The 11,819-nt window shown below is 42.6% G+C and overlaps 2 protein-coding genes across 6 annotated transcripts in view; one reads left to right on the forward strand and one right to left on the reverse strand.

The window, feature by feature from the left end:
- OARD1 (O-acyl-ADP-ribose deacylase 1) overlaps positions 1-1,984 on the forward strand; it is a 6,324-nt gene extending 4,340 nt beyond the window's left edge. For all 5 annotated transcript variants that reach the window (XM_014533002.1, XM_005885822.2, XM_005885821.2 and 2 more), the window contains exon 6: positions 992-1,984. In XM_014533002.1, the coding sequence (XP_014388488.1) occupies positions 992-1,094 (103 nt within the window). In that variant the 3' untranslated portion in view covers positions 1,095-1,984. The remainder of the gene's footprint in view (positions 1-991) is intronic.
- A 732-nt stretch (positions 1,985-2,716) lies between these two features.
- APOBEC2 (apolipoprotein B mRNA editing enzyme, catalytic polypeptide-like 2) overlaps positions 2,717-11,819 on the reverse strand; it is a 13,969-nt gene continuing 4,866 nt past the window's right edge. Inside the window, exons 2-3 of the mRNA XM_005885828.2 lie at positions 6,606-7,169; positions 2,717-3,912 (exon numbers count right to left, since the gene is read on the reverse strand). Coding sequence (XP_005885890.1) covers positions 6,626-7,169 — 544 coding nt within the window. The 3' untranslated portion in view covers positions 2,717-3,912; positions 6,606-6,625. The remainder of the gene's footprint in view (positions 3,913-6,605; positions 7,170-11,819) is intronic.

Here is an 11,819-nt window from a genome sequence, read left to right on the forward strand (position 1 = left end):
TTACTATGGTAAATATCAAAAAATTTCTATATGTGATACGGCACCAGAGTTAAGTTAGGGTTTTTCAAAATGCTCACACGCCGAGCTCAAAAGGTTTGCCATCACTGTCTTAGAACCTCCCTATTGGGAACTTAAGGAATGACATTGGGGTTTTTCAGTAGGCCCTTTGTATCCTTTTCAGGAAATAGGCTTGGGCTCACCTCTCTTTCTGTCAGTCTAGTTTTGAGTCAGTGCTGACCATGCATGTGGGTTTATTTCAAGATCTAAGTTACTTAAGTGACTACAGGGTCCCTCGTCTTACACTGGTCTTTAATATACTTAAGGATTATGTATCATAAACTTTTTTAAATCACAATATTTTTTCAGGGACTTAATCATCACATTACATGAGATTAGCATTTTAAAGCCTTTCTTCCCCCCCACAGAGATGTTGAGGATCAATAAAGCAACATCTTAGAAGAAAAGTGCTAGGCAATAGAGTTTGTGGGTCAATAAAGGTTTTTCACCAGGGTGTTGCAAAGAACTGAATTGCAGTCAGCTTTACATTTCTCAGCATTCCATCTTCTTTCTTTGCAGAGATCCTGTCCTTTGTCCTCTTTTTCTTTTATCTTGCTTAACTTTCCATGATCATAAGTATTTTTAAAATGCCAGTCTTTCCCAATCCTCCCACAGCTAGTTTTCATCAGCAGACACAGAAGGATAGTGTGTGTCCCGTGTCACAGCAGTTATACATTGCTCAGTGTTGCTTGGACAATGGGGAAGTGGTAACAAGTAGGGAAAAGAGAAGTGACAGCTGTGGGGTGTTGGTGCAGTCAGGAACAGCCTTGGGTGACTCACAACAGGAATTCCAAGCTTCCACCATGGCTGCCTATAGTGTGAGATCAGATCATTGCTTCTCATGCTCTGGGGGAATGCAGCCTAAAGGAAGAGAGCAGGATTGATTTCCTAGACACCTTCATCGCAACCAATGAAGATTTTTTATCTTTTTCAGGATTGGGTGTGGTCTTGATCGTCTGCAATGGGAAAATGTATCCACAATAATTGAGGAGGTGTTTGAGGCAACAGACATCAGAATTACTGTGTACACACTCTGAACAGATGAGCATTTTGGATGTGACCATGTTTTCCTGTGTCATTCCTACTGGGCCACAGGCCTGGGCAAACTGACTTCAAAAATGATCAGAGGAAAGTTTCATGTGAAATTGTCTGTGTCACAGGCCATGCTTGGGTTTCTGTATTCCCATGATTGGACTGGGACTCTGAAGGAGGGATTGCTTGGGAAATGTTGCTGTGATTTTTTTCTTTTCCTTTCAGGAAGGTAGGTAATAGCCTGATATTAGGCAGGGAACCACGTGTTGGGCCCTATGATCCTTTTTTTGCCCCAGGATGCTACCTAATTTGTTTGGCTTGCCACTAGGTGGCAGCATTGATTCTACTTCTCTGCTGTTTAAGAGAAATTTCAGGAAGAATTAACTTTCAGTTAATTTTGCATTTTTTGTCATTTGTGCATTGACTTTCTATTATCCGTATGTCCTCAAATTCATCCTAGGAAAGAATTTTGAGGTTTGTTTCTTTTGTTTAAATTACAAAAATGGATTTTTACATTGTCAACAAGGAATTTGTGGGGGGAAAAGTGGGAAAATAAATATCTTCTTGGGCTACAGTGAGGTTCTGTACACATGTTTGTGTTGTTCTAGACTTGGATAACGGAGGATTCACCTATAATTTAATTTGGAAAAATCAGAGGGGTCTAGTGGGAAGGCAGCAAGGTGAAAAATAGGAATGGATGGCATCTGTGGGTCAGCTCACTGGTAGGGCGGGATTTTAGAAACCACTCATGGTGAACTCTTCTGTTCACTACATAGTTTGTGACTGAACCTTTCTGAATTCAGTCATGAAACATGAAATAATGTATGGTAAATGCTTGGCAAAGTGCTTACTGAGGAGTAATGACTTCTCAACACAATCCATATGAATCTTCTTCTTCAAAAAAGACTCACTTCCAAAAAAACTTCTATTTTGGTAGTAGGGGGGTTAGGGAAGATGGCCAGGTTTCTTTGTTTTTAAGCTCCAGAGGACACTAAGGTATAACCAGCTGGGAGGGAGAGCAGTAAATATTAATCCTCTTCTTAAGCTAAGAAAGCAGCACTTTGTCTACTCTTGTTTTTGTGGTGGGAGAAGAAAGTTCATGAGTTTAGCCAGTGGTTCTGTATCAGGGGTATTGGGAAAACAAGTGGAGTTTTCATCTTTCCTTGCCCCCCCCCCACCCCCGCCCCTGTCCCTTGTACTATGGTGTTATGAGTTAAAACAGCTAGACCTACTATTGATTTTCTCCCTTGAGTGAATTCTGGGCCTTCATGGGACTTGCTTTCTCAAGTGGACAAGAAGTGGATTTTAGAATGTGCTTGTTGAAACAGCAGGAGAGCACTGGTTAAATATAACCTTTGTACTTTAGACTTGTGTTCTTATCACATTGCAGCCTGATATGAGGCAGCAGTTTAAAAAAGTATTCCACATCTTTTGTACTTCTGTGTGGAACACAGAACTTCTCCATGTAGTTGGGGTGGGGTAGGGCAGGAGCAAGTTCATGATCAAACTTTTAGACTAAGGCTTTTCTTGAAGAAGCTTTGCTTCTGTTCATTATTAGTGGTAAAACTGAGGGGGAAAGAAGGGAAGGAATGTCTCAATACACAAAACTGAAAATGAGAATGGGTAATAAGAGAAAACTTAGAATTAAATTATTTTGCAAACTATGCACATAAATCTTAACACTTGGGTGAAAACATTGCTGCTTCTACATAGGGCAATTTTTTCTCATGGAGTAAGAACCTTCACGATTCTTTTAACAAAGCTTAGTTTTGTGGAGAACTGGCAGTAAGTGGAATTCCTGGACTCAGCAGGGATGTGATAAAATGTTTTGTTATTTGTAGATAGTGTTGGGGTCAAATTCCGATGACTTATCACACTCAAAGCCTGGAGAAAGGCATTGCCTGATAATCAGAATAAGCACATTATTCCTGGAAACCTAGTTAGAGTTTGGCAGCTACCCAGCACTTCACATGTGAAATTTAACTTCTACATAGGACTCAGATCTTTTAAGAAATGAGACTTTGACATCATCCTGCCATCACCATCAAGTACCACATGTTGACTCCTCATATTGTGTATCTGAACATGAAAATCCTACTCACCTCTAATTAATCAAGAGGCTAATTGCTTATTAGTTGGCTGTTGGGACATGGATATTTTAGAAGTATTTCCCATGGCTTTTGTTTCACCCTCTACTAAGGAATCTTGGAAGGAAATACTTTATGAAGGTCAAGACCAGGATGAGAAGTCTACATGGGAGAGTTAGTATCCTGTGTTAGTAGCCAGGTTCTGATTTAAGCTTCCCTCCCACTTAAAATGTAGCCTGGGAAACCCCTATTCCTGGGACTTCATTGCTGTCCATAGTTAACATCTAAATGTCCAAGTTTCTTTAAAAACCTGGTCACAGAAAAATCACGCCACTTTTATTATTGCTGCTTATTTTTCTTTAAAAAAAAAAAAGGCCAACTTAACATAAATGCATTTCTGGACATATTTAAAAAATCTGCACAGATCTTGGGTCCGAGGCTCTTTGCCTTAAGCAGCCCATTTGGGGGAATAATTAGGACCCTCAGACCCATGATACCTGGTGCCCATATATGTTTGCTATTTCTCCTTGCAACTCTCTTCTTTCCCAAGAGCAGCCTTAGAGAGAGAGGCACCGCTAAAATAATTTATAGCATGAGAAGTATATTTTGAGTCCTTAGAGGGCCTTGTGCAGTGGGATTGGTTGGTGTTAAATGTCCAGCTCCACGTGGTATTAGGAAGTCAGGCGTGTCCCAGATGCCCATACATGTCACCGCCATCTCTTGGCAGCAGGCAGACCTTGAGAAAACAGAAAACATGTTACTGAGAGCCGTGCTGGCCCCAAACAATGAAGAATTTTCTGTTTTAATTACTGTTTCTGTGTGCCTTCCCCAAGTCCCAGAATTTCTCCATTGTGTCCTGTGACTTCTGGTTTACCCAGGGTTGGATCTGTTCCATTCATGTTTGGTATGGTTCACACAGAAAAACCCCAGAAGAGATCTGCTTTAACTCTGTTCCTTTGAGTTGAATACATGGCTAAATCCTAGTCTGTCATTTTTTAAAAAGATGGAATAAGAAATATGAGGAAATTTTTCTTTAGCAAATGCCTATTTCTTGGGATTATTTTAATTAAGCAGAGTTGTTTGTTAGGTCTTTTAGGTAACGACTCTATTTTTTTTTAAACTTAGTACATTTTAACCGTTTCCTTCAGGAACATGAGTAACTCAAATAGGGAAGCATGTTAATAATGGGTCCAGATAATATAGGTATGTCCACTAATGGAATGAGACTTATAATGTGGAAAATGTCCAATAATATTTTAAGAAGAATTTGACTTAGAAATGGACTTTTTCCATCAAGCTGATTTATCTATTTACTTCTGTTTAGATTAGCATAAGGTACAACCCTCAATTATCTAAAATTAAAAGCTCTATTTAATCTTCCCTGAAATGCTTAATTTTTATAGCAGATTTAGCCATCTCATTTGACTTAATGAGGGAAAAACAACAACAACATACACAAATCCCTGAGGACTTGCTAGTTAGGCAGCTGGAAGAAGTGGCCCATGACTCTGAAAGATGTTTAAGAAGTATACTAGGGTTAAAAGTTAAGCTACTAGTCTTTCTGTAGAATCTATGTAGGGTTTATAATTACCCTAATAAAATCTTCAAGGAATTTAAAAGCTAATTTTGTATCTTCAAAGATCACCCTTAGAAATCTGATTGTATTACTATGTAAAGTGGTGTCTTATTTTATATGCGTAGAGTACCGCATGACATTACCTGACCATAGTCTCACTGAATTCAATGAATGGGTCCTGTTTTTTTTGTAAGAAATGGCTGAAAATTGTGTCTTTATGGATTGGCGAATGCTCATCTGGAGCAGCGGTTGCCAACCTTTGGGACCTCACGGACCACCGGTTGGCGACCACTGATCTGGAGGATAACCAGGCACCCTGAGTGCATGTCTAATAGCACACTCCTGCCAACATCAACCTCCAGAAATTGATATTTTCAAAACGTGTTTATGAAGTGAATCTTAAGTATATTAAGAGAGACACCAAAAATGAATAACTTCATGGAAGCATGCTTCTTTTGTGTTTTAGTAATATGTTATTCCAAAATTAAGGTTTCTTAAAGAGAGTGGTGAAGACCCATTCCCAGTTACTGGAGGACTTTGATCAGTAACTCAGGCCTAGTAAAGGGACTTCGCCATACATAGCATTGCTGTGGGAGCAAAGTAGAATAGACCAAATTCAAAAAAAGATAGTAAAGAATTCTTTACCCTCTTTCCTGAGGGTAATTGGCCTGTTTCTGTAAGAGTCTAATTTACCCTCAGCAAGAAGCCAAATCGGCCTTAATTGTGTCCTAATTATTTACTTAAATAGCTAATTTTTACCTCCAGTTCTCCTATTACATCTTGATATCTGTAGGAGGCTACTTCTGAGCGGCTGCCTAATTTACAAACATTTTTTAACCCTTCAAACATTCCTGCATGGAAGAGTGTGTTGCTATATTATCCCCATCCCTGCATTCAGCATTTTTTTCTGAGTTCTGCTGTCTTTCCAACATTGGGAAAATGTTCTTGCATTATACATTCACACAGCAAGTATTGGTCTCCCTCAAAGCAGAATCATTTGTTTGAAAACATGAAAGCTGCTCTGGCCAAAAATTGGGGAATTTCAAAAGTATCAAAAATGAAAAAAAATAATTACCCCCAATAGAATGAAACACCTGCTTTAGAGGAAAAAATGGAATGGTAGGATTGCAAATGGAGGTGGGAGCAAGGCATCTACATTACTAATTCTGGATACACGCCCATGGGGGCATATTTAGGGGATTGAAATATATTCTAGGCTGTTTTCCAGTAGTAGGCTCTTGTGCCATCTAAACCTTAATACAGACTTTCTCATGAAAGCTTTCGGATTCCTGTCAACCCTATGATTCCATGTTATAGGGAAAGTTAGTCTGATATAAAAGAGTAGGAGGGAAAAGGATTTAGGGAGAGGAATTTAGAGGAAATAAAAGGAGAGAGGATCTTCTAAAACAGTGGTTCTCAACCTTCCTAATGCCGCGACCCTTTAATACAGTTCCTCATGTTGTGGTGACCCCCCCAACCATAAAATTATTTTCGTTGCTACTTCATAACTGTAATGTTGCTACTGTTGTGAATCGTAATGTAAATGTCTGATATGCAGGATGTATTTTCGTTGTTAAAAATTGAACATAATTAAAGCATAGTGATTAATCACAAAAACAATATGTAATTATATATGTGTTTTCCAATGGTCTTAGGCGACCCCTGTGCAAGGGTCTTTTGACCCCCCAAAGGGGTCGCAACCCACGGGTTGAGAACCGCTGTTCTAAAATGTTTTTACAGTCAACCGAAAGCAGAAAAAACAAATCTTTCCCAAGGAAAATCTAACCCCACTGGTTCCACCTGGGACCTCCAGCCTTCAGCCCTGTTACTGGAGTAATGGTGCCATGACTCACGTGAAGCTGAGCTCAGTCGCCTACTTCAGGATGTCGGCCAACTTTTCCTCGTAGTACAGGAAGTTCTCCTGAATGTCCTCCCAGGGCTCAAAGGCCTTGGATTCGCCCTCTTCCTGCTCCACAAAATTCTGCCAGATGTACTCGAAGTCCTGGGGCTTCATGATGCGCAGCCGGCAGCCAGCCTCCTTCAGCTTCTTCAGCGCAGCCTGCATCTCGGGCTCCTCCCACATGAAGAGGCGCCCCACCAGGATGAGCAGGCGCAGGTTCTTGGTCTTGCTAAGGGTTTTGATGATGCGGTCGGCGCAAGCTACGCAGGGGCTGGAGGACACGTACCAGGTGACGTTGTAGCGCAGGGCTGGGTCGAAGGTTGGCACGACGGTGTTGAAGAAGGCTTCCTCCGCGTGGGCAGTTGCATGCTCATCCTCGAGGTATCCCCGGGATGCCTGCACTTGGCCTCCCTTGTCCTGCACTTCAATCACATAGCAGAGGAAGGTCTTGTTCCGCCCCGAGCTGTACTCCACATTCCGGAACTGGAACTTGAAATAGTTAACAGGCAGCCGCTCCCTGTGGGGTCGAGAAGACAAAGGGACAGGGAAGAAGAGAGAATGATGAGTTCTTCGTAGGGCCAGACCTCCTCAGCATGAGGGACAAAAAGGCATGAAAGCATCCCACAGGGTTTCTCTGGAGGAAGGAGAATTTGGGATGAGGGGTGCATTCTGGTCACCCCATCAGGAAGGGTCTCCAAACAACCAACATCACTTGCTGTGCACAACACACGCCTACATTTCTAAGTCAATGTCTCTTTAAGCTGGCTCTACATTAGCAGCACCTAGAAGGCTCTGCCAATAATGCCTGGGCCCCACACAAAACCAGTTAAATCAGAACATCTGGGGGTAGGAGGGACCAGACATCAGCATATTAAAAAGCTCTCCAGATGATCCTAATTTGTGGCCAGGTTTGAAAAGCAGTGTTCAAATAGTAATTTTACAAAGTAGCAAGCATATACAATTTCTCATGACAGCAAGACAAAGATTTCGCAGAACATTTCATGCTTCGTTCCTCCTCCTTGTCATTCATGTATGTTGCATCTTCCCTCAGAATGGCCTACAGTTTGCAGTGCCACCACGCTCTCCTAGTGACTGTTTCTCAAGCCTGTCTTTTCCCTCAGGTGAAAGAAAGGTTGTCCTAGAATTTTTATCTTGGAGGCCACACTACCTAAGGGTATCTTGATATGATTTAGCTTCTAAGATTTGGCCCCTACCTTCCAGATACTTATAACCTAGCAGCTAGATTCTAGCTGGACAGGAGAGATATAAATAAGACAGCTGCAAACAATAGAAAACTGCTAAAAAGGAGTAGGTAGAGTGAAGGACATATGAAGGCTCTTGAAAGTTTAGCCTTGATTCAGGAGGCAATAGAGAATTGTTACAGGTTCTTGAGTAACAAAAGACACAATAAATCGCTTCTCTTTGGCTAAGATCGAGTATAGTATCTGTTCTTACCATTTTAATATCGGATACGGCCTCTACCCAAGGATGATATATTAAATGAATTTTTGGAGCAGGGAGGTGGAATAGGAGCTTGCTCCGTCTATTCTGCTTATCTGTTGCAGTACTTCCGGAATGGTGCACAAAAAAGAAAAGAGAGAAAGACGGTAAAAGTCATGCCCACAGAAGAGGGCTGTGGTGGCTTCAAGCAGACAGAGTGAAACTGGAGAAAGCCTGAAATAGAGACAGCCCACTTGGAGTCTGAGGAAACCAGACTTGGTGGTGAATATGTCCAGTGGCTTCAAGGGGAGATGGACGACGAGGAAAGGAAAGCAGCAGAAAAAGACTGTTTGTTTTTTTTTAAATAGATTTTTATTGATTTCAGAGAGGAAGGGAGAGGGAGAGAGAGAGAAACATCAATGATGAGAGAGAATCATTGATTGGCTGCCTGCTGCATGCCCCCTACTGGGGATCAAGCCCACAACCTAGGCATGTGACCTCCTGGTTCATAGGTTGACGCTCAAACACTGAGCCACTGCGGCCAGGCTTTGAAAAGTTTAGTAGTAAGAAGAAGGGGAGAAAAGTGCAGACATACTACTAGACAGGACATCGGAGTTGAAGGTTGTTCCTATCTTTATGTGGAGGGGAGTGTTTTTCTAAAATAGGAAGATTTGTGCAGGTTTGAAGGCCAAGGAGGCTAGAATAGGAGAGCGTGAAAATGCCAGAGGGAGAGCAGGGGATGACTAGCACCAGCTGGACAGGTTGAATGTTTTCTTTTTAAAAAATGTCATCTCTGGGGAGCATTTGGGATCTTGCCCCCCAGCAGATGTCATCAGTTTGGCTCAAATAAACTCATAACAATTCTCAAAATAAAAATAAAAACAAAAGTGCAATGTCTCTGGCTGCCCCAGAAGATATCCTGAGGCAACCATTAACTTCTCTGCTGCTTCTCTCCCTGCCTTCTGTTTCCCCAAAGAGGTCAGCTAACTCCCTGGGCTGCAGGGGAATCCCTGGTATCCCAGGGCCTTGGCTTGTTAGGGGTAAGTAGCAGGTGCCAAAGAGCTGAGTAAACTTGAGCTGTTGCCCTGCAGTGTGCCCTTCCTCACATCACCAACTTTATTCTCCCCAAGTTTCCATGTCCCTTGCTGGCAAGTTAAGTTTCCACTTCGGAGATGGATGTGTTTGAGGACCCAGCCCCAGGGATTCCTTTGGGTGCTATACTTAGCTCTCTAAGCCCCTCTGTCCCTGCCTTCCTCCCATCACCAACTTTATTCTCCCCAAGTTTCCGTGTCCCTTGCTGGCAAGTTAAGTTTCCACTTCAGAGATGGATATGTTTGAGGACCCAGCCCCAGGGATTCCTTTGGTGCTATACTTAGCTCTCTAAGCCCCTCTGTCCCTGGTTGGATGTGTTTGTTATTGACTTAGTATTCTGGGAGAATGGGTGACCCGATGCTGCCCCTCTCCTCTTTCAGCCCCTGCTGGGATTAGCTCTCCCTAATAAACTCACCACCAGACCACTCCTGAACTTTGCGGTTGCTAAATGACCCCTTCTCTTCCGGAGTGGCTTTTCCCTTCCAAGAAGCACAGAACTTACCTTTCTCGCCCAAGTCCTTTTTTGCTCTTCAAGGCCTTTTGCCAGACCACGCCACCCCACCCCACCCCACCCCGAGTCTAATCCAGAGCCACCTGTATGATAGATTCTCAGAAGTCCTCACTTCATGTTGTCAATAAATTCTGCGACTTTAACCAAAACAACATATAAGAACCCAATTTTACCATAGGCTAAATGATATAAACAAGATTTAAGTTCTGATGGCATCTCATCAATGTTATAATGAAACGTTGAAAAAGACGTGGTTATTGGAGGACCTGCTGTTTTCATGACTGTGATTGGCTTGAGGGCTTCAGCAATGGCTGTCAGTGGTCCCTCGGGTTTCCTTCTGGAACCCCCAGAAGTATTGCACCAACTTGGCCAAGTACAGCCCAGCCTAGAGTATGAATTTGGCCCAGTGTGCAATTGCCAGTTGGCCTGATGGTCTGAGACTGCTGCTTTCTCAGACCCTCTTAAGCTCTGGTGTTTTTCCCTCGTCCTTCCCTGGGGAAGGGGAGAGGACCGAGAGAAACGTGAAACCCAAGGGAGAGGAGGAAAGTTCACTTCTATAAATATCATTTTCCAACCCCTCTGGCCAGCAGCCTCATGGTCTACCCTGCCCCTCAGCAGAGACAATAGAAAGACAAAATAGATGCCTCAGGGAGGGAAGTGCTTTCAAGGGGGAAAGGATAGTCAGGGAAGGCCTTGGCTCCCAGCCTTTCCTTTGGGCTTCCACAGAGACTGGGTTTGCTTGGCTTCTCCAGTTTGGTCTTCTGGAAGGAGCATAAAGATCAAGTGATGTTCTTTGGGAATTCCCACAGACTGAAAGAGCTGGGCCCCTGAGGGAAACCAGGGCAACAGAGTTGGTAAAGCTCTGAAACTTCCCCAGGGAGCTAAGACAACATGGTCATCTTGGGTGACATTACAGAATCACAAACTAAGCCAACACATTATGCCCACTGGTAGAAGGGGAAACAGTGACACTTCTTAAATTATCACAAACATTTTTTTCTAAGTAGTATGATATGCCGGTGGACCACATTTACTTATACTCTGAACCCCAGCAGATAAGTTTAAAGTGGTGTGTGTGTGTGTGTGTGTGTGTGTGTGTGTGTGTTGGAGTGGTGGTCAGGAGAGAGATGCAGATGGTAGAATTTTTTACCTGGGCTCAGTTACTTCTTCAGGCACAGAAACCAACAGCATTATTCCTACCCCCAGCCTCTTTAAGTACCACTTTCTCATACTTTCTGCAGTCAAGGCCATTCATACTTCATCTGCTTAGACCCAGGGTACTGGACTGGGCATTGCAATTCTCTAGGCAGGAAACTGAGACTCCAGATATCTAGAAAAAAATTGGGATGATGGTCTGCTTGGTGGAGGGGAAGGGATGTGAGTAAATGTGTGTATATATACATATGTGTGTATACATATATACACATGTATGTATGTATATACACACATATATATGTGTGTATATATATGCACACATGTCTACAATAATAAAAGCATAATATGTTAATTAGACTGGACATCCTTCCGTACGAAGCCACAGTGGCGGGGGCCGAGCCCCTTGCATGAATTTCATGCATTGGACCTCTGATATATACACATATATATATATCCATGTTCACATTTAAAAACATTTGTGTTTTCTAAACAAAAATCTATACAGTGAAAAGAAGCAACCTGGCGGGCAGTAGATGCTGGTCTGAGATTAAATATTTGCTCCAAGGTAATCTAGGGAGTGGAAAATCCATTCACTGGTAACTGAGTGTTGACTCATTTCAGCTTTCTTTCACTAGACCTGCTCAAATGAGGCAGAATTGCCAGTTTCAGGTTCCTTTTCCATTTTCAGACAACTTTCAAAATGAATGCTAAAGTGGGCCTCAACTGAAGGAGGAGTGGAGAGAAGCTGGGAGTTGGAACAGACTGACTTCCTTGCGCTGAGAAGGGGTGTGGTGGGCTGCCTGCTCCTGATTGGCAGTTCTGGATAGGATTCTGACCTCGGCAGGCCCTGAGTCCACGCCTTTTCCCTGAGCAGCGCCATCTTTACACTGAGAGGAGACCAGGGTGGTCAGAGTCAGTGCTGTCTTATATTCTTTTTAATATATATATATTTTTATTGATTTCAGAGAG

Source organism: Myotis brandtii, unplaced genomic scaffold, assembly GCF_000412655.1.
Source record: "Myotis brandtii unplaced genomic scaffold, ASM41265v1 scaffold929, whole genome shotgun sequence".
NCBI lineage: Eukaryota > Metazoa > Chordata > Mammalia > Chiroptera > Vespertilionidae > Myotis > Myotis brandtii.